Source organism: Larimichthys crocea, chromosome XII (genome assembly GCF_000972845.2).
Source record: "Larimichthys crocea isolate SSNF chromosome XII, L_crocea_2.0, whole genome shotgun sequence".
In the NCBI taxonomy this organism is placed as follows: Eukaryota; Metazoa; Chordata; class Actinopteri; family Sciaenidae; genus Larimichthys; species Larimichthys crocea.
In genome coordinates this window covers 14,649,221-14,672,190 of record NC_040022.1, presented here as the reverse complement: position 1 = coordinate 14,672,190, position 22,970 = coordinate 14,649,221, and the positions used below count along the sequence as shown (strand labels likewise).

The following is a 22,970-nucleotide window of genomic DNA, read 5'->3' as shown; positions in this document are numbered from 1 at the left end:
CTGAGTGTATGCTGACACCTGTCCAGTTAAGGCCCGTAGGAGCACGGGGCACAGGAGGGGAGCTAGGCTCGGCACGCCCCAAAGACGTATCTCCTGTAACGGCACCTGTACTTGTGCATGCACACATATGCAGGTGCAGATGCAAAAGCACACTTAGGCGTTTGAAGATATCCCTGAGTACACACACAATCCCACATGTGGAAAGGGAGTGTAAGTAAATACAAACAAACATGTCACGGTGAGATTCATTCCATCTACATGTCTCCATCTCTTGTCACGCACCTGCAACACCCAAAGGACAGAGGGATTTATACAAAATCTGCTTATCTTTCTCACTCCCCACACATTTTCCTGTCTGTTGTGTCCCCCAACATTTATCCTCCTCGCCCCTTTCTCTGCTCACTTGGCCCACTCTTTATCCCTCTCCTCCCCAAGCCCCTTACAACCACACTAAGCAGCCCTGCTTCTCCACACTTGACAGCACCCACAGCCTTTGTCAGGCGCTGTCACCACCACCCTGCCGCCCCCACTGACCCATAACCCCCACCCTTAAAGCTCTTACCTTAAAGTCTGGACTCTGTCTGTGACCTCCCAGAGTCACATGAGTTAACCCAAGCTCTTTTCCACACACACACGCGCACACACACACACACACACACACGCACACGCACACGCACACACACACACACACACACACACACACACACACACACACACACACACAGTTTAATGTTGTAGCTCTACAGGATTGTTTTTTTGTTTTCTTACCCCGTTCACACACAATTGATCTCTTACCCTCTATCACTCTGGTTTTCTCTAATCCCTTCCCTCCCCTCTTCCCTTCTTGACCCCGAAACCCCTTTCAGCACCTCCACCATCACCACCACATTTCTCTTCCCAGCTCTTGTCTCCCTCAGTCCACACTCCCCCTCATCCCATCTGCCCCCTCCATATGAAAGCAATTTTTTTTTTTCTGGTTCCCCTTTTATCTAAATTATTCAAGAATGATGCAGAATAAATTAAGAATAAAGAAACTCAATGGTTTAGAATTCCTTAGTGTGTTTAGAACCTTTTTCAGGTTGCTGGCATCTTTCTTTCTTTTTTTTAAAAACAATTATTTTACACATTACAAAACCAAACAGTTATTGCATTTCATTTCAGAGGACCCTGTTTTTACCACATTCACACACCTTAAGTTAAAGAGGGGTTTTAACTTGTCATCATTGTTTTTAATGATAAAAATAGGAGAAAATCTCATAGAAATTATGACAAAAGACATAAATAATATGTATGAATGTATTGGTACACTGACTCCTGGTATGGCTCTGTGTTTATGGTTTTTATGTTCATATATTTCCCTGTGGTAGTGCTACGCACTATATAACATTATGAGCCTCACGGTATCTCAGCATTTCTTCATGTGTTTTTCCCTCCGGCGCCATGCTGCTTGTTAAAATGGACACACAACCTTTCTGTAATACAAGACTCCAACTTGTCACCTTCCTTATCTCATTCTCTACACAATACCTGTGCTAAGAGTACACACAGGGAAACCAGATTAACGTGAGAATCAAGCAGGAGATCAGATAACACATTAGTATCCACAACTGTGAGTTGTTGAGTAATCTGATTCCTGTCTGTCCTCTAACATGTATTAAAGTTCACATGTAGGAAAACAGCATATGGACTGTTAACACAGTTCTGTAAAGGGAGCCGTTCATTTGTTTTCTCACTGTGCACTCTTGGATTTTATGGGGTTTTTTTTTTAAGACATGACATAAAGTTCAGTTTTAGAAACAAAACTATCTAATATTGGAACTTTTTAATTGCGTTTTCACTTTAAGCTCTACCCTGCATTTGAACATTTTCTTTAAAAGGATGAGCAGTTTTGGTAGAAGTAAAGTTTTTTTCTTTTCAGTTAATTTTTTTTTATTTCTGTACCATTCATTAGGCCCATCCCACAGGGGATTACAAGACACTACTATTGTATAAAACACAACACATCTTCTGCAAATATATATATACCCTACAAAAACATTACCACATTATTTTTTAGCTTTTTTTTTAGCTTTTCTCTTGTCTTATTTTTCTCCAACTAACTAGCTCGTGTAAATATATAGTCATTCATTTGTGTATCAAAATGGAATAAATGAGAACAGCACATTGAACAAATCTGTTTTTCTTCTTCCAGACTAGAATACTATCTAGTTTTACAGTAAGTGGTAAAAAAACAAGACGTGAGCTGTGATCCTTGCTTTTTAGATAAATTATATACAACATAATTCTCAGTACTACATTCAAATTTTATCATCCTGATTTCATCATTCCCCTCACTGCTTTTGTTTTTCCATGCGCAGTATAAAACTCTTCTGGTTGTAAGTAATAGTTAATAGGTTGTGTCAAATGATTTTCTTTTAATCACTTAATACGATAAAGAAAAGCGAGTTTATCATTTAGATGATGTTATAGAAATCAGGTTACTGTTGAAAGCTGAGAATAATCACATTAGCAATAAGTGCACGTAAATGTATATTAGTGAGGCCAGTGTGTGTGTGTGTGTGTGTGTGTATGTGTGTGTGTGTCATTGTCTTTCATGTCTGCTCTGTCACATCGCCGCATGGCAAGGGCAGGGGTCATTCGCCTTTCTGGGACTCAATATTTTATTTGTCATAGAGAAAGTGTGTGCGTATGACAAGAAGACAGTGAGAAAGAAAGAAAAAAAAAGAAAGAAAGAAGTGACTCATAAGGATGGAGGTGAGGCAGAAACAGCGAAGAGGACATGAGAGGGTAAAGTCCACAGACGGAGAAGGAATATATTCAGCTGAAATGAAACAATAGAAAAAAGCTGGAGCAAGAATGCACATTATGAAGGAATATTGTAAGACTGTTTGTTCTGCACATCTGTTTTTTCTTTCTGAGCAGATGCTAACATACGAGTGTGAGTTCGCATACGGCTGCTCTATTATATATTCAAAGCCATGATACAGTATGTCCTCGTGTTTACACCACTGGAACTAATGACACTGCTTCTGCAATCCTTCAAAATTAACCCTTCAGGTCAGCCAAACACACACACGGACACACACACATACACTTCTTGTGAATTTCTGAAGGAGAAGTCACTAAAGGAAATTAATGAGAATAGTATAATAATGAATAGTGTGTGTGCCTTTTCACTCGCTGGGTGTGTCTTGGAGAGGCAGTTATTGTGTTTACAAATAAAAGAAAATTGACCACTTAGCCACTGGCTATATGCACAGATATACATTAAAAATTAAAGTCATACATGTCAAAGTGCATTGTATATTCTGTATTGTTACCTTCTAATGACGTTTACATCCCCTGTAGGCTACAGTGATAAGTTATACGGTACACTCGAGTCTATCACATTATTTATCAAATACTCAAATACCCAATTAACTGCATGGTACTTCATTATTATTATTAATTATCTGATATTGACCAGGTTTAACATAATTACATCTCCATCTGTCATGTAACAGAACTCCATTAAAAACCTGCTGAACTGAATGTGTGTGTGTTCATGTGTACATGTTAGAGAGTGCGTGCATTTATACACAATCATGCTGCATCTTTACCAGCAAGGTCGAAGCAGCTACATAGTGGGATAAGTTCTTCCAGTATGCGATATGATTGTATTCTCCCTACAGCGGGTCTCTCCATGCCTGAACCTTTACACCAGCAGTAGCTTAAAAAACTATTCTCAACACAGACAAGAGGCTCTGTGTGCCTGGAGGCTTTCTGAACTGAACAAGCTTGGATGGAAATAGCACTGTAGATGTCTCTACTCAGTGGGTCTTTTCTGGATATTTCCTCTTCATAGATATTTCCTCTAAAAGATATGACAATGGGAGGCTGACTTGAATAATAAGAGGAAATGATTTATTGCATTGCATGTTAGGTGCAATCAAATATTGTCATGTATTGACCAAACTGATCTGAAAATAAATAAATAAATAAAAAAATAAAAAAAACATAGCTGAGTGAACAGCACCAAGCGGAATATAAGCATCCATAAAAAAAATCTCTTGATTTGGTGCAAAGACTGAAGCTGTGCAGAGTGTGTAATTCTGAAAAGGGCAAAGACATTAGGTAAAACATTTGCAACAGAAACCACTGATGTTGTTTTAAATATGTTGGCTCATCTGCAACATAATTAGTTGTTCATTTTAAGAGATGTTTGAGAAAATAACCAATGTTGTTGCTGGTCTGCTCACAAGCTACTTTAATTAAGTTGTATGTACTATAGTTTTTTTTTTTTTTACACCACCAAGTGCATTAAAGGACATTCCTATATTTAGAGCGGTAAAAGTGGCATGATAGATGCATTTTTTTCCTGGGTTAAAATACGTATTTAACTTTTTAAGACTCGCTGTTATTCATACGAGCAATACAAGCAGACATGTCTCAGCTATGAGGTCCTGTTGAAATGATACATACTGCTATACGCATAAAATGAACACACTGAATTATTCCAGGTTCCAGGTTGTTTTAGTTAGTACTCCTTCGGGGAGACCTGCCTGCCACACTCTCCAATGTTTAAACAGAGCCAAAGCTCTCTTGAAGAGCAATAAAGGCTCCCTTAACATGTGTGTAAAATGCCTCATAAAAACCCAAAGACCCAGAAAATGTGAGAAACAGTCATTGTCTGTCCGGGATAGCTCCTGCAAGATTCATGCTATCAGTGTTGGTCTATGGCGCTTTTCATTGAATTATTGAATTATATCACAGAGAACAAGGCCTTAAAATTCTTTTTAGGTCCATTAGTGTAATGGGGCAATCATACCTCTGATACTGTGAATTTTTTTTTTAAAAACTCTATTCTCATTCTGATGACTTGGCAACTCATTTCTACTCCTTTCATGTGCACGTAAGTTGAAAATAGTTCTCCTAAAATCTGAAAAAAGCCCTGAGCATTTCCATCCTCTTAGCTCCTCCTCCCTCGTTTCATCCTAATACCTCCACTTCCTTGCATAAATGTATCATTACAGTATCATTATGTCTATGGTATCCCCCCAGCTTCCATTTACAGGGACTTAGGTACTGTGTTCTGGGGCTTACGTGGACCCATTATGTCATTAAGTCATTATGAGCTGGGACAGAGAGAAAATAATACCCATAATAGGAGCTACATTGGGCACTACTTAAGTCTATACTCCTATCCTGCCTTCCTGCCTATTTGTCTGTCTGGCTGATGTGTACGTGCACTGTTTCATGTTACACATCGCCCTATAAAAGGTATCTGCCGCTCTCAAAAAAGAAAAGAAAAAAAAAAGAATTGAACACAAAACTTTTGAAACTATTTCTTTACTCAGCATGCATTCTTTATGATTGTTGTCAATGAGCAACTCACCCCAGAATTGGGATACGCCGTCCAGCCCAGTTCAGCTGTGGCCACCCGAGTGTCCATCACTGTCTCTGTAGCAAGGAAAGAAAACAAGGTAGAGAGAGAGAAAGACAGCGGTTAGCCTAAAGAAAAAAAAAATAGAAGCTATTTTGAGTATCATTTCACAGAGTTGAACTGCATTCAAGCCCCAGTGATCACTTGACACTATCATCGATGAACAGAAAGGAGACGAATCCTTCACAGCGTTTCATCCATCTCTGCTAGACTTCTGTTAAGACAAGAGACATAGAAACAAAGCCTTGGCACTTTGCTGGAAGGGATGTCTGAGAGCCTCTGTCGTGCTGTTAAATGCTGAGCTCTGTATTGTGCTCTCTCTGTGTGAGCATGAAACTACAGTATGTGCATCCTGCCTTTGTTTGTGTGCATGTGTGTGCATGCATTTGCACGATACGCCGTCATTTGTGGAAAAAAAACTGGTGGATATTTTTGTATCTGTGCGTGTCTGTGTGCACATGTGAAACACGGAGTGTGTTTGGGTGTGTGCACTGAACTTTGTCACATTGTTTACACAAAGAAAGTGGCTTTTGCGAATGCAGAGACAGCCCCACAAGGCGAGGCCATTGCAGTTTGTTTACTCCTAGTGGGGACATTTTCAGAAAACTAGTATGGCATTAATGAGAAGGGGTTTTCTCACTGATTTTCCGAAACATTTGCACAACATCTCAAGCTATACCCTCAATAATTATATGGTACACTGGTCGCACACAAAAATGTGACTTCAGAAAGGAAATCTCGCACAAAGAGGAGCAATTCAGACTAGATTTGAATTTATCTATCTCACTTTGGACTTGTATTACACAAAGTGTCATATGTTTGAAATATAAGACAAACGTTACTGCTCTCCCCCCCCTCTTGCTAATCCTTAGTGACAAAATAGACAAATAAGTCTGGCAGCTCACCCAAGAGGTTTGTCAGCCCTGTTTTGATTAATATCTGCCTTGTTGGCACACTGAAATCTGGAAACCTCATATAGCTCCGGGGAAGAAGAGAGTTATCACAAACCACAGGTCTCCCCTACTCCCTCACACACACACACACACACACACACACACACACACACACAGATTTATAGAGTGATGGACTGGGTGACATGTTGGCCTTAGCAGTGTAATGATAAGATTCATAATTTCCCCTGTAACAGACAGTTTATTCTCTGGCCTAAACCTTATTGAGAGTGATCCAGGATATATTTTAAGTTTTTTTTTTTTTTTATGTCCCCTGCCACAACATGCCCTCAGAAGTGTCTGTTGTGTCCAGACAGATAAAAAAGAAACTGGGAGCGGAGTGAATGGTATGACTCAGTGATGGCAGCAGTGTGGGAATTTTTTAGAGGAATTGCGGTTGCTGTGTCTTGGACATCATCCACTATCGCAGCAAACGGTTGGCTAGCAACGCCCACACGCGTTGTTGATAAGGGAGAAATTTCATCCTGATTGAATGCAAAGGCATAACCAGCAGACGCTGGCCTCATACAAGGAGAGGTTTCAGGTCCTCAGCGCCCTCCCGTAACCGGGAAGCATACATCCGCAGCTGTTGCTTATTTAAAATTTCACTGAACTTGCAGAGATTTAGAAATCATTCCAAATGATGGAGCACTCGAAGCCCGTCATGTGCAGTTCAAGTGGTCTTGGTAAAAAACAAGTACACTGAGGATGAGTGACAAGCCACCGGTAGGAAGGAAAGAGACCTTTCATTCTCAATCTCCACTTACTGGGAGAAACTGTCCTCAGACATGAAACCAATTAGCCTAGGTAATTCAGCTGCACACACACACACACAAGGACTCACCCACGTGCACGTTAAGACACACATGCTGCGCACACACACACACACACACACACACACACACACACTCACATACACACAAGCCAACTCAGAGAGCAATTTTCTGTGTACACCTACAGTGACAGCCTTGTTCACACCCGGCTTCCATCAGAGTATTTCAATTTCCCTAAGATCAGCCTTGCCTTGTCTAGTTTCCACAGCCAGCCAGCCAGCCAGCTCCAGGCTGCCTGCCTGCCTGTAAGACTTGCTGTCAGCTGGGAAGATAGGAGCATGAAACAGCCCTCAGCACCAGCCAGCGTTGTAGGGACTGCCAACCCTTTTCTCAGGGGAAATCACAGAAGCTTTAGTCAAATCACACAGGCACTTGGTGGGGCATTTTCCATTTCCTTTTAAAAAAAAAAAAAGGAGGGAGGGGGGGGAAGGAGGCACAAGATGCTGAAGGTAGGAGACAAAAAAGGTCAAAGGCCCACGGGAGGGGTGACTGAGCTGTGTCATGTGACCTATTAGCAGAATATCAGAGTAGCAGATGAGTAAATGGAGTATGCTAAGTGCTTATTAGCAGCAGGGTGGGGCTCGCACAGCCATCATGCCATAGCTTGCACACCTGTCCACTGGCACTGGGGATTTAGAAAATGTCCCTTGTGTACGTGTCTGTGTGTGAATTTTAAATGAGCTGTTATGTGGACCATTCATCCATTTAATCATAAGTGGGTTTGAAGAGTTTCATTTCAAAATGAGCTACCCACATTAATTAAAAAAAAAAAAAAGCCAAGCTCTTTCAAAATTATAAGAGCCACATTTTGGTTTATTGCTGAAATTATAACTCATCCTATGACCTAAGCTTACAAAACAATTAGGTTTCAGGGGGAAATAATCATCTAAATAAAAAATAAAAAAAAAGCTCCTGATCCATTTTATATTAAAAACATCTTTCAGATAAAGACACAAATTAATATACATTTTGAGATCAAATATTTCTCTGCTTAATGGATATTTCCCCAGACCCGTGCACACGGTAATTTGCTTGGACAAAAAAATGATGCTGTACCAGCTGCGACACTGATTCATCTCTCCTCACTGTCTGTGGGTTCCAGTAGTTTAACGCTGGGTTACTCCTCAGCTTAGACCATAAAACCCTCGTAAAAACAATTAGTCCTCCTTTTCCCTCTCTCCCCGTTTCTGATCGCAGTAATATCTGAAAACACATCCCATTACTCCCTTTTCCCTTTTATTTGGAAGACAGGGAAAGACAACAGCTAGCTTTTGTCCCTCATGTTTGGAAGGTAGCCCAGAGTGTTTTCTCCTGCATTCATATTCTGCTATGTCAGCTCTACCTGCAAGCTCCAATAAATTAAACACCACCAGGTTCACTAGCAGTTCAGTCTGTGGGAAAATTATTAACATAGAGAGCTTAATGTTGACTATGACCATGGCTCATAAATCTATTGGAAAACAATAGCTTGTAGGTGTCATGGTAGCCAGTCTTAAATGGATTCAAAGAGCTGCAAAGCCTGGGGATGTACTGTGACTATATCGCAGAGTATTAGCGACTCTAAACCATACAATGGATGTGGGTAACGCTCACTCAAGCCAATATACTGCCAGTGTACTAGTCAAAGACCCAGAAGTCGCAAGCCGAGCCAAAACCAAGGCCCAACCAGGGGGCCTACGGCTTCCAATCCCAGCAAGCACAGCTCCTTCTTATTAGTGGCAAGTGGTAGATCAATACCAAATGGTAGGCTGTTTCCACAGATAGAGAGAGAGGGATAGAGAGAGGGAGGGAGAGAAATGAAAGAGCGAGAGAGACTGCATTAAACATTGATGGGGCCTTGCGTTACCGATCAATAAGGCAGACCTCTTCACACAATTACACGTCAGCAAGCAGTCGCATGATACATCACATGGACACGCATGATTACATATTGCTAGCACTTGGGTAAAAGAGCATCTATAGAAAGACAGTTTAAAGAAGAAAGAATCGCAGGAATGGATTGTCCAATCTCTCGAGCATCTTTGAGACTTCGTGTAGGACTTTAATTCTAGACTTTGCAAGTCAGAATGGCAACATGTCGGTGTAATCCCCCTCTCCTTTGTGGCCATGTCTGTATGATTGTATGGCTGCCGGTCGATAGAACATGTGCTGAAGCACCTCTCTGAAGCTCTCTGGCTCCTTAGTCAATATGACAGACAATTCTCCATGGACTTTCCTTCCCATCCCATAAACACACTTTTTCCATTCATCTATAATTTAACCCCCCCATCCCACCCCCCACCCCCCTCCATCGCCCCACTCCACCATGTCCTCCTGTTCAAGGATGCTGGTACACTTTGTAATTCAATGAGACAATCATGTCCAGATGCTGGATGCTGGGCAGTGAGGACCTACTCTTTGTGATTGTTGCAACAAACTGAAACAAGATCCGAGGGCCTTGAATGACATTATTTAAAGGTTTTTTTTTTATCTTTTCTCAAAAATGGAATCAAGATGGGAGGACAAAGAAAAAGAGAGATCGAAGGGGAAAAGAGAGACAGAAGGAAAGGCAGAGATGAAAAACCGAGAGGAGAAATCAGCGGGATTGAAATGAGCACTTAACAATGATGAAGCCCCATGGTAGCCTGCTGAGGCTGGCATCTTAATACAGGGCTGGAAACAAAGTGACAAACAAACAAGAGCAAAAGCTGCAACGTCTCCCAAACTAATCAGCCGTCCACTCGGGGGATTTATGAATTTTAAAAAAAATCTGACAAAGTTAAGTATTTTCTGAACAAATCATGTGGAAGTTTGTCACACAGACAGACATTGTCCGCTCAACACATCCTAGGAAATCACACACACACACAAAAAAAAAGATTGTTTAGTGGACTGGAAGGTAGTACCAGCTCAAGTCCAGCATGGTTGAGGGCACTGAGCTGATTTGAAAACTGTGACTAGGTTTACAGCACAATGCTGCTTTAAGGTAAAATATCAAAGAGGTGATTGAGTCACCGTGTTCAACAGAAAAGACAATCCTTGCGAACACAGATGTGAGACTTTTCTAATCTGCGCCGCGCTAAAGCTGTGTCACTCATACTGAAAGGCTTTTGCTTTAAATAGAAGATACAGAACAGTCAGAAATACATCAAAAGAAATATGTTACGTCTATGTCTCCCCGAAGACAGATATGACAATGTGCCTGATTTGAAAATTGAACAGAAAATAATCTGCCATCCTCTGAGACATTGGCGCAGAGTGATGGGATACACAAGTCCCTCATCGCTGAGCCAAAGACAGAATTAAATGAACAGGCTCACAAATCACAGATCGCACGTACGCAGACACATACACACACACAATGTATTAACAATATTCTGGGCTCGCAGTCACTCACTTTGGCTGTGTGAAAATAAAATTTTCAGCATGAAAGAAGACCAGGTCAGTATCAGAGACAGGAGAGAGAAAGCCAAGAGAGATGAGAGGAAATACAGAGGAGGGGAGTTACAGAAGCCAAAGTGAGATCAGCAGCAGATGTTAGGCAGAAAGCCTCACAAGATAGGAAAATTAATAAACATGCAGTATCTGCAGAACCTGATGAAATTATCCTATCATCACAGCAAGGTGACATTCTCTTGGCCTTACACATCTGGGCTGCCACGTCGCATCAAACTTAAGATTCAACCTTGCGGCACTTGGTGCGCAGCTACATTCTCTTTACCCGCTATTACCGGCTTGTAATAGAGTTGCTTTGGAAGGGAAGCAGGAAAACACAACAGCACCCCTGAGGCAGGTTTGGTGAACACAGAAAGGTACACAGTCAATGCACACCCAGAGGTTGGTGACAACGGACGTGTGCTTCTTATCATATCTCGGTGGTCAGTCACTGATTAAGCGAACAGGTTTTACACAGAATCAGCACATTCATACATAACCTCCCCCCTCCCCAACGTCACACCTCCCCATCTCTCCTTCTTCTTCCATTTCTTTTGCTTTCATTCTCTCTCTCTTCCCCCTCTTTCCCTCCTCTGGTCAGGGGAGAGAGGTTAGGCACATCATTTGCATTCATTAACATTACATTAGCAGACAGAGTGATCTTTAGAAACCAGGCTGCCGGAGAGTGTCATCTTTAATTCATCATAACCCCACCAACCAACCAACCACCCACCCCTCTCGCTCTCTCTTTACCTCTACCTTCATCTCCCTCTTTCCTCTCCCACTCATCCATCCATCCCTCCTCCCCCCCTCTTCCCTAAATCCCAGCGCATCCTTTCTCCTCCTCTTCTCCGCACGTTTCTTCACTCTTCATTTACCACCGTCTTTCATCTTCTTCACTTTCCTCCTTGTCTCTTTCTCGCCTTCTCGCTTCCATTCCTTCCCGGTAGCTTTCCTTCTCTTCTCTTGCCTCCTGTTAATAACGGGGGAGGGAGAGGGGTGTGTGGGGGGGGGGTTGATTTCTCCTTCCTGCATGAGCTCAATGCAAGATAGGAAGGAGAAGGGACACCACACCCAAAAAACATGCCCGCGTCACCTTATAAGCAACTGTCTGAGCTGAGGCTTTCCAGACAGGCTTTATACAGGGCTCTCTCCACTATGACCCTTTGACCTGTGCTTATTACAAAAGAAATGCAGCTCACAATCAAAAGGAGTCATCCTCAACACACACACACACACACACACACACACACAATCTTTGATCTCCACTGCAGACATATTTACTTCCTATCTTTCTTTTCTAAAGCTTGCAAATGGCAAGTCATTTTCTACCCTCGCAGCTAAAACATATATTTGTGTTTGTGCATGTACTGTATACACATTCATAATGTGAGGGTATGTTTATGTAAATGTCTGCATGTATATCTTTGTGACTCTATGCTTTGATCTGAGACAAACAGTAGGAAACTGCAATTGTTCATGTTGTGTTGTTGACACATTAAACCGAAGCTCTTCTATATTCTAACCAATTACGAGAGAAAGACAGGAAGAATCTAAGCAACAATTAGTCCCATCAATTAAAGCAAACAAGTTAATTACTAAAAGCGTAAGTGCAAAGACTTCCAATGAATCCTCCTCTGCTACATAAAGAAAAAAGGAGTAAACATGAGTAATAGCTACACCACATAACAGAGGGGGCTGAGTTTACGCAAAGCACAGATCAATGCGAGCTGAGCAAACCTTGAAAATATTTCAAAACATATGTATCAGTTTCAGGCCAAACAGAGAGGATAGTAACATTTCCATGAAAAGGTTAAATTATATCAACATAATCTGGTGAAACACAGTGTTCAGCGTTCTGTCAAAGGATATGCTATTTCAAACGTCTCTTTTTTCTCCTTGCTCCTGACGCACACAGCAGAAATATGATCACCCTTCATGTAAATTTTTTGGAGTGAGCCTGGCAGTGATGACACCGCTTGGGGAATTCTGCAGTTACTTTAGTAGTCCGTCATTTAACGGATTCTCACAGGGACCAATCAAAAGCCAACATTTCTCTTCTTGTCTCCCACTCCCATACAGTGAAGATAATGCTTGTCACTATCCGATTTCAAAGATGAATACACAACATGCTGTGTGTGCACGCATATGCAGACACATGCATACACATTACACACTGATATTCAGCTTGTGGACAGGTTTTTGCAAGAATTTTACCTCTAATTTTGTTAATTTTAGAATATACGATATAAGATAAAAAATAGTTTATTCTTTGTTTTCTTGAGGGCATTTCCCTAAATGATTTGTCAGGTTTTAAATAAAGGTTGAATGAATGAAAATATCTGATATGAAATATCTATTTTGGACGTAAGAAAACTCAATGGGAAATCATTTTAAAAAATGCATTTTCACATATGTTACTATGCAAGGTTAATGCCTGCATACACCCTCATCGGGTTGCAACACATAGTGCAGAGAAACTCAATATCAAACCATTTTATACCTCACAATAATGAGCCCAGGATCTGCTAAGGTTTGCTGTAACAGCAGACCAGCAGCAGTGACCAAGCAATAATCCAGATGGAAGTAACGCTAGCCTCCCACAACCATCACAATACTCATTACAGCTGATATTACCTCAGCCAGCCTGTCTGCTTTTAAGAAACCTGGCAATTTGCTGCAGTAAAATTAGGTAATTACAACTCTTATCAGGCTCCTCACCTCACAAAACAGCATTTAGAGAGAGGGAGACTACTCCCCAATGGTTCACTGGCTGTGGAACAAGGCTTTGGCTGGCTTCCCAATCACTCAGCCACACCCATCCACTGTCATTTATTCTCTTTGCAAGTCCTGCTCCTCCTACTCTTCTTTGTTTCCAGTAAAAACATAAAGAGCAGAAATGTGAGCACTTTAATGACACGACTAAAAGAATTCCCCGATCAATGCCCCAAATTAAAAGTGCGGAGTGGCTGACATGAACCATGAGGGCCAGAGGAATATCACTTTACAGCACAACAACTGCAGTACCAAACTCAGTGTTTTTGTTGGAGAGCTAGTATGGAGAACTGGCAATGTAATTTAACCTTTTCTCATAAGGAGAAGGGCTTTACAATGAAATTCTATCCACTATAGCTCTGACATTTCTGAACTTCACATATGAGAGTTAGACATTGACTAAACTTGGCCCTGACAACTCTTCTCTTGGCTAGAGGCCATCAAGTCGAGTGACGGTGAGGAACCCTGTTCAGGTTGCACTGGGATTGCGTGAAGCTGACATTTAGCAGTATAAGCTACAGCTAATGGGTATACGAAGTCAATTAAAGCATCTTTGTTTTTCAAGCAGACCAGGAAATGCTGAATGAACAAAATTATGTCACCCAATTAGCTCCCACCGCAGTCCTTCACTCTAATTAAGACAGTAAAGATTGTCATTAGCACAGTCCTGCATGTTGTTGGGAATGTGAGGTGGGGAAATCACAAAATTAAGGCCAAAAAAAGGAAGAAATACAGGAATCAATAAAGTTAATGTCAACTATGTGTCCGGGGTCTCTGATGGCATCTCAGTTTGACTCGCCTGGTTGCATTTTACAGCAACTGGGGGTTAGGAGGGCAAAGAAATAGATAGAACTGACTGTCCTTTTCTGTCACACACTTGAACTGAGATAACCATCCTGTAATATGTGGGACCAGTATGGAGGACAGAGGGAAACCGAGTGAGATAGAGAGATAAAGAGAAAGTGGGGAGAAAGACAGGACTGAGATAGAAAGAGAGGGGAAAAGAAGAGAGGGTGCAGTTCATGTGAAGAGAGATACTGAACAAGATATTGAAAGAGTAATCCGAGAGACACCGAGATGGAGAGGGCATCATGTGGCAGCGCCCTGTGTTATCTTATCTCAGAAATGGATCTAACCTTAGCCGAACACAAGAATCACATCATTTCTTAGAAACCACCTGACCCCATTTCTGTCCTGGTGCCTGAATATACAAAGACCGGCTGCTCTTGTGTGGCACTTGCAATATTTATGAACAATAAAAAAACACAAGAACAAAACTGTCTCGCCCTTAGCACGGACAGAAACATCATGCTAGGGAAATGCATAAAAGGGATCAAAGACACACATGTGCATGTGCAGGAAAACACAATATATGCATGCTCACAACTCCCATTAAAAACACAGCAGAGCCCAGCTGCTCCTCTTAAAGCCTCTATCGGAGAGTCACACTCAAAACTTTGGGCGGCATTTATCACGGCAAAGCGACAAAGCTCTTCTAAAAAAAGAAAACACCAATGAAGAAAATGAATACAGCCTGCCCTTTAATCCCCAAAAGAATAACTCAGTACTTCTTAACCTCTGTCACTGCTAGTTTCTCCTCAAGAATAAGACAAGTGTACCAACTGAAAACTAATAAAGAAGACTGTTTTCAAGCGGGAGAGGCAAACACCAGCTAGCTATATCCAATCTCATTAAACGCTGTTGTTAACCATGTTTGGGTGCGCCGCAAAATTGACTCTTGCCTCCAGAAAAATTCCCCAATTGGCAGAGAAGGGAAGCAGACAAGAGAGAGAGTCAGGGAGATGGAGAGAGATAGAGCCTTGAGCGTTTGATGCCATTGCTCTCCCTCCGTCTCATCTGCAGCGGTAAAAGAACGACCTTCAACCACCTTGAACTCACTGGAGCTGAATTTCAATAAAAGTCAAATTATCAGTGGCGCCCATGGGGCTCGGGGAAAAGGCACTAAGCCTGAATTGACTGTGCATATAAGACGATTTAACAGTCATATGGAGGTATGAGCGAGTCAATCACATCACGCACTTGTATTTTTCACTGAGCGGCGGTTACTGTACCCTGTCGGGAGAGGGTGCCACCGGGACGGATCGCTGATTGTTTTTTACGCGTGTGTGAGCGTGTGTGTGCGAAAGCACATTATGCCAACACGCAACTGGGAAAGTGTTATTCAATTTAGCCGTGTTCTCCCTTGACCAATGTAGTGAGATTCAGGTAATTGATGCCTCAGTTTGGTATTCCCCAGCTGTATGCTCTTCACCACGGGGACGGTGCCAGCTAAGCCGGTGTGAATGAGAGGAAACGCACAGTGTGATCTCACTCCCTTTGCCGCGAATGAGGTGTTCTTCGGGGATCTCGTTAGTGCAGCTCTACCACACACACATGCACGCACGCACACACACACAGCTTCACCAACAACACACTTACATAAGCAGAGAATGCATCCCTAGAGTCTGGCCAAACCATTGCCGATTGCAGACATTCTTAGGTTAAGATCACCCCTCATTCTCCACTTCATTCCTCACTATTTATCTCCATAAAAATGCCACAACCCCCTTCAATGCCTCCAAGCAAATACAATTCCTTCCATTAAAAGCAAACACTAAATCTGCCTTCCTGCAGCATATGCTCACATGCCTGGGGAAGTCTATATATTTTTGGAGATGGACTTTGTTTTCCTCGGGGCTTTTCTGGACTCTGCATTTGGCAGTGGGGGAATAAGAGATAGAAAATAGTCCTGAGGCATAAAGAAAAACTTTCAGCAGCGGATCTTGACCTTATGCCATGAGGCTGACAGAGACGAGCAAGATTCTCCAATGAGAATCTATAACAAGAGAGAAGGTGGGAAAGAGAGATAATTTTTACCTCCAGAGAATAAGAGTGAGACAGACCTTTTTGAGTGTAGTTGCCTGGAAGTGTATCCTGCAGTGGAAAATGTTCTCACTATGCTTTTTAGTCCTTCTTTGGGAGTTGGGGAAATGGAGACCCTAAAATAAGGAAAAGACTGATTCTTTCCAGGAGGAATTTGTGTTTGATGTTCCTCCATTTGATGCGGCTGTTTTTATGTCCACCATGAACCTGCCCGCTTGTTTCCTTTGTTTCCTTTTTAATCAGTTGTTCGTTGTCTTTATCTCTCTCTCACTTTCTCCGAGCTACTCCGGATGCAAAGCAATAGCTCAGCGAAGCACTGAACTCTTCTGGGAGAGCAAATGTCATTTCAGACACACAATACATTCAGTCTGTTTTGCCACAGGCAGAGTGTGGGTAATTTTGATCTCGTGCCACCCACTCATACAAACGCACACACACACACTGTATCTGACCTCATCAGATTTGGCATCTAGGATGCCTGGGTGCTTGAGATCTGGCCCACAATGCAAGCCCAAATGTCACAACCATCCACTGACACTAGTGGGGAGCGCAAACATCAGCCATCCCTCTGGCCATCTCTGCTCTCTAAACAGTGTGACAGCTACTGTGCCAGTACTAGCTGTCATCTTTCAGGCAACATCCACCAACACTACTCACATTTTTTTTTTCCCCCTCCTGCCATTTTGGATCTTCCAAACCTTCAGTTGATTGTTAATGTAACGGAGACAACATGGGTGGATCAGAGGGTGAACTACTGGATGTAGTAAGACAGCCTGTGGTTACCCTCTCAGTTTAAGATCTGCCTGCCAGAGGAAAGCAGAGAGTTTCCAGGCAGGGTTTTACTTGGCAGCCCCGCCAGATGAGGCCGTTTGCTGGTGCGATGTGAGGTGTGCTCCAGGAGTCAAAGTGCGACACTGCGCGCTGCACTACAACGGCGCAGCTAAAGTGCCGAGACGCCTCGTTAAATATGTAGTGCCACCGACCCACTTCAAGCTGTTCCTTTACTTCACACGTAAGAAGCAGTGGCAGCAAACACTCGCTCCCAGCTCTCCAACACTGAGAAACACACACATTCACGCATCCACACATTCACATGTAAATACAGGAAACACAAGCAGCTTACAATAAAAGCTGCTCCAAGCTGTTAAATTATTTCTCCAGTTGTATGTCACTGGGTTAGAATAGATGCAGGTGTCTGTCCAGTGTGGGTGTGAGTATCTGCTGGTAGTGTAAATAGCTCTGATGGGAGACACAAGTGGTTTGCAGGTGTTTGGAGAGAACAGCACCCCTTCAGGACCTACTGTATTTTAGATGAAATGGCAACAGTGCTTGTGTTGGAGGGAATAAGTGCACCTTTGGGTGTGTTGTGTGTGTGTCGGGGGGGAGAAAGCGTATATAATACTTAGCATTTGTTTAAAGCTGCTTGGAGTGCAAGGCAGGAATTTACTGTACTTCTGTGTGCCACAACATTTTAATAATCATAGTTATATATCAAATGACTCCATCAATCCTGTGAATTTCTATCCCTTGGACATCACTTTACGTCCTCATGTAAATCAGGCACATTTTCTGGGGGATTTTTTTCTTATACAAATCAAGGGATCTAAAGATAGAGCGTGCCATGTGCTGTACAGAGTCCCTTGAGGCAAATTTGGGATTTGTGTTATTGTGATATATAAATAAAATTGATTCGACTTGACTTGAAACATGGAAAGAACGGAGAAGCCATGACGACTGCAGGTGTTCCAGTCATCTCTGCCATCGACCTGCATTGTGTTGGAGAGACAGACAGAGAGAGCCTCGGGAGGTTTCATTACAAATGTTAAGTAGAGCAGAAAGGCTCGGTCTCATCCCTGAAAAAAATTAACACTCAACCCATGGGGTTCAACAATTCTGTGGCACCAGATTTGCACTAAGTGTACCACTTCAATCAAACACGAATGCAAAGAAGGAGATACATTTCTGGATTTTTTGCAAATATTAATATCTTTGAGAGTTTCTTGCTCTCTCTTCTCCTCCTCTCTCTCTCTCTCTTCTTCTTCTCTCTCTCTCTCTCTCTCTCTCTCTCTCTCTCTCTCTCTCTCTCTCTCTCTCTCTCTCTCTCTCTCTCACACACACACAAAGACATAATTTACATAAATCTGACCACTGTTATGCCGACAATGATAATGATTTAGTTATTTCCTATGCAGATTGTGAATAGGTTGGAAAATTCTCTGAAGCAGTTGACATTAAAACCTGATATACAAATGAGCAGGCCATAATTTCTTCCAGGCGAGCTGACTTAAGCTTCTTACTTAATAGCAAACATTGCTGCTTTACTGAGTAATTTAACTGCTAAATTAATAAATGATATGGTAGAGCTGTCACTTTTTCAAATGTAAATGAATGAAAGCCAACACGTACCATGTTCAAATTAATTCAAGTACAACACACACAGCCTAATCTGCTGTGGAATTAATGTTTTTTACGTTTATTATAACTGCACCACAAAAGGCAGTAGCCTTAAACATATTTCAGGATTTATCCATATATTTTTTTTTCCAACTATGGTGTTGAATCCTAAATGCTTTTAAAGAGAACATTTCCATTTAGGGACGTCCCCTCTACTGTTCAAGTTCAAGGCCCGTTTGAACACGTCATTAAAGATCAAATATTTGTTTCCCGCAGCAGCTTGAATTTCAAATAAAATGTAACACCCCTAACGTCTCAACGGTGGTATCAGACTTTCTATAGATGTCGTTAGGGTGGAAACTAACTCATATTACATATTTACATATATGTCATAACACTACTCAGGACTGAAAAACAAACAACAATGTAACTTTAGTTGTAAGCCCAGTACATACAGCAGGTGTTTAAATAAGATAAAACACAAAACACTGTATGAGACGGTGGAAAGAACAAAGATTTCACCTTAATTTATAAAAGGCAATTTTCCAAATGTTTGCCAGTACACACAGTACATTTCAGAAAATGCTAGGCTTAAGTGTATGCTGAGCAAATATGACTACCATTCCATGAAGTGTTTGTTATCTGCGGTTATGCAGTTATTAATGTACTGTAGATGGGTGTTGGAATGACTCCCAGAGATTTCACACACTGCTACTCTTTTTCTCCTCCCCAGGAGTGTTGTTAGCCTGTGTGTCCCCTGACAGTTCACTCCACATAATGAGGCTGACAGACCAAAACAAACACAGGTACAGAACACAAGTAGGCAAAAAAAAAAAGAAAGAAAGAAAAAGCAAGCAGAAAGTAGAGCAGAGGAGTTGAAGGAGCGAGGGGGGCAACTCGCTATCTTTGGCAAGACCTATAGCTACTGCTGTGGTGACTGCGGCTGGCTGGGGTAGTGTATGAGTCATAACATACCCCCCCCTTCTTTAATCTCTTTTTCACTTTTTTCTGCTCTGCTGTACTCAAATGTAGTTGATCATGGCCTCTGTAAAGGCATAGGGCGATAATTGATGGTGAGATAATGCACTGTGGTATCTCCTCTTCTTTATTCCTCCTTTCCTTTCTCTGTCTCTTGTCGCTGTCCCCCGCGCTCTCGCTCTCCCCAGGTGTGCTGGTGGCTGGGGCTAAATGATGAACAGAGCCACAGTGTCTGCTGTCTCTAATGGGGACATTATGCAGGAGGATGGGAGAAGTGCTCACACCAGGCTCGTAAATCACACACTCCTGTAGAGAGACTCACTGCAAGGCCTCGCTGCTCCACTAACCCTGCAATAGATACACACATGAATGGGGGGGGGAGAAGCTACTCAGGCACATACACTCGCGCATATGCAAACACATATTGAGCATTTGCATACATAGACACATGAATACAAATAAACACACTTAGACAAATGCACATCTGCACTCATGGTGCCACTTGCACAGCCCATTTACCTGACCTCCAGTGCGTAGTCACCATTTGCCATGTAACTGCTGGGACACAATTCACTTACATCTGTCCACCGACAGCACCTCTGCCAACAGGACAGTGCGCTACACCAGAGCTTGTGTCAATGTGATTGAAGTTTGACAGGGCAGTTAAAGCATTATTAGTGCTCCCTGTCACAGCCCAGCACACACAGAGGCCTGCCGGTGGCATGGGTGAGGTAAACACAGGCCCCATTTAGCATATTACCCATCAGTCAACACGACAGGCAAAGGAGATAAAGAAATGCACACCTACTGTGAGTGGGAAAACAAGCACTCCAGTCTGCCCCGTCTCACAAGGAGGGCTATATGAAGGTATTTTGGCAGGTGTGTGCACAGGCGAAACCCACACACATACCCGCAGACATTCATACCCACGTGCAACAGAATACCACACAGAGACACGTGCTTCTATGTGCACACACACATAGAGTGATGACAGAAGAGGCATTATCCGAAGTGAAATAGCTCCAGGAGATACCTCACAGAGCTAATTGACTGTGATGAGCCAGAGCCAGCATGCCTTGATGCTTCCCTTTTTCCCCCCCCTTCTTATTTATCCCTCAATTCCCACTTTATCTGCACAAAGATAATCTGAAGAAATCCACAAAATTGGGTATTTCTTCTGTGTGATTTATAAGCCACAAATCCTTGAAAATATCCCCAGCTGTTGATGCATGGTTTATTGCCGCGACAAATATGCTAATCTCAAAAATCCGAAGGTGAGGAATCTGATTTATTATCAACCTCAGTATTACGAACGCTTCACAACAACATACTCTATTTGACACCTGCGATGATGGAAGTGAAAGAGAATGTCAACTTCCACTTCCAAGACCATTTAGGGGGAAGAAAAACCTTGCCAGTTAAGGTACGAGTAACACTCAGGGGAGTAAGCACACACTAACAACGGTAAGCTTTTAACGGTGAGCATGTTGCCAAAAGGCAGGGGGGCATGATGAAGCAACAGGGGCTTAGCCAACAGAGCTGTTTGGACTAGAAACAGACAGCTGGCACAGTGGTAGGGAGACCGGTTTAAATGCTCTCTTCAGGAGGCCACGAACCAAGTTGACCTTTGCTGATTCAGTCAAATGTAGACATGTATACGGCATACAAATGCAAACACAGGGGAATTCTTAAGTAACTTGCAGATTGAAGGAGACTTGTGATGGCATCGTGCAAGAAGATTGTAAAAAAAAAAAAAAAACAACGACAAAAAAAACAAGTTAGGTTAAAAAAACAATGAAGTGAGACAGGTTGACAGTGAGCGATTGATACAGCGGACAGAAGGGAGACAGCACGCAGACTCTCTCTGCGCTGTTTACACGGTCTGCTGGTATTTGTCTTACATCTCTGAAATGGCATGAAGCAACCTTTATCCAGCGCGATTCCTCCCTGAAGATAATGGATTGTGAACACAAAACCTCCTCCTCAAACCTCGTCATCTGCCCCTTCCTCACTTCCTATCATCAACACACACACACACACACACACACACACAAAACCACAGACGCTGCAGACAGAGACAGACACGCACACACACACACCTCTGTCAACACTCCCTGAGGCGGCAGTGTTAATTCCTCCCAGCCTATTCGCAGTCACACATGGCCATGGAGGCAGTCGCCAGTGGAGCCTCACTGCTAGATTAACCTTTGCTCTCGCCACAGATCTGTTTTTCAGTGGGACCGGCAGTCGGACAGGGGCCATGGCTGGCAGATAGTAGCTCATTGTCAGAACACTGTCAACGCTCAGTCCTGCATTAGTGGCTTTTGAAGAGAGGGACTGTTGACGTGGGCAGGATGCCAGCCAAGAGAAAAACCAGGCCTACTGCCCCTACACAGCACTTAACCTGACCTCTCCCCTCAGGATGTGGGGAGAGGGTGGAGAAGTGCGAGTGTGCGTCGCCATGTGTACGTGTGCACAAGTTTACATATGCGTGATGGTGATAGTTAAAGTGTTTTCTCTGCGCTCGAGCAAGGGCGTGTATTGGCTGCCGATAAATCCCAAAGCTAGAAAAGAAAAACAATACTAGCACTTTCTTCTCATTTCTCTTAGTTTCTCACAGCCGCACAATGTGCGATCCTGTTTTCCCTATCCCCCTCCCCTGTGGTCTGTGTTACATTTACCAGAGGAAAAGGTCACATGTCATAGTAAATGTAATGAGCGTGCTCTGGAGAAATACAGCCACTGGCACTCACACTGGCTGTGTAGTTAAAACAGGATCAAGTACTTCAAACTTGAGAAAAACCTCAAGTAATAGCACTAATAAAAACACAGATTTATTCTTTGGAAATGCTTGGGAGCGTGTGCACACACTTCAGCAGTATTACACGTGAAACCAAAGGTGTCCAGACAAGCTTCACTTCTGTGGATCTGTGGTTAAACTGATGGATTGACCCACATGTACATCAGTAGAGCTATGAAGTGAGTAAAACCATAAAGAATCAATTGGCTGTGAAGTATTTGTTTTACTGTAAAAATCAATACTAACCATTATCAATAGAATACACTTACAACACTCACTTACTGGACTACATTCTCACTTACAGCACTCACTTAAGTGTTGTTTTGCAGTGGAGAAATAAATGGCCTAGTCTGTCACGTCTTTTAACTTCATGGAGTAAAGAGAGGGAGTAAGAGACAATGTTTTAAAAAGAGACGTGACAGAGCTGCTGAACTGCAATTTTGATAAGATATTGTCTTCTACGTGGCACCGAGTTCAACCGAGCTGTCACAGCAAAGACACAATGGAGAACTAATTTCCTG

General features: G+C 42.5%; 1 protein-coding gene across 2 annotated transcripts in view; it reads right to left on the bottom strand.

Annotated features, from left to right (window-relative positions):
* ephb1 (EPH receptor B1) overlaps positions 1-22,970 on the bottom strand; it is a 141,685-nt gene that overhangs the window by 91,100 nt on the left and 27,615 nt on the right. For both annotated transcript variants that reach the window (XM_019262195.2, XM_027285682.1), the window contains exon 2: positions 5,375-5,439. In XM_019262195.2, the coding sequence (XP_019117740.1) occupies positions 5,375-5,439 (65 nt within the window). The remainder of the gene's footprint in view (positions 1-5,374; positions 5,440-22,970) is intronic.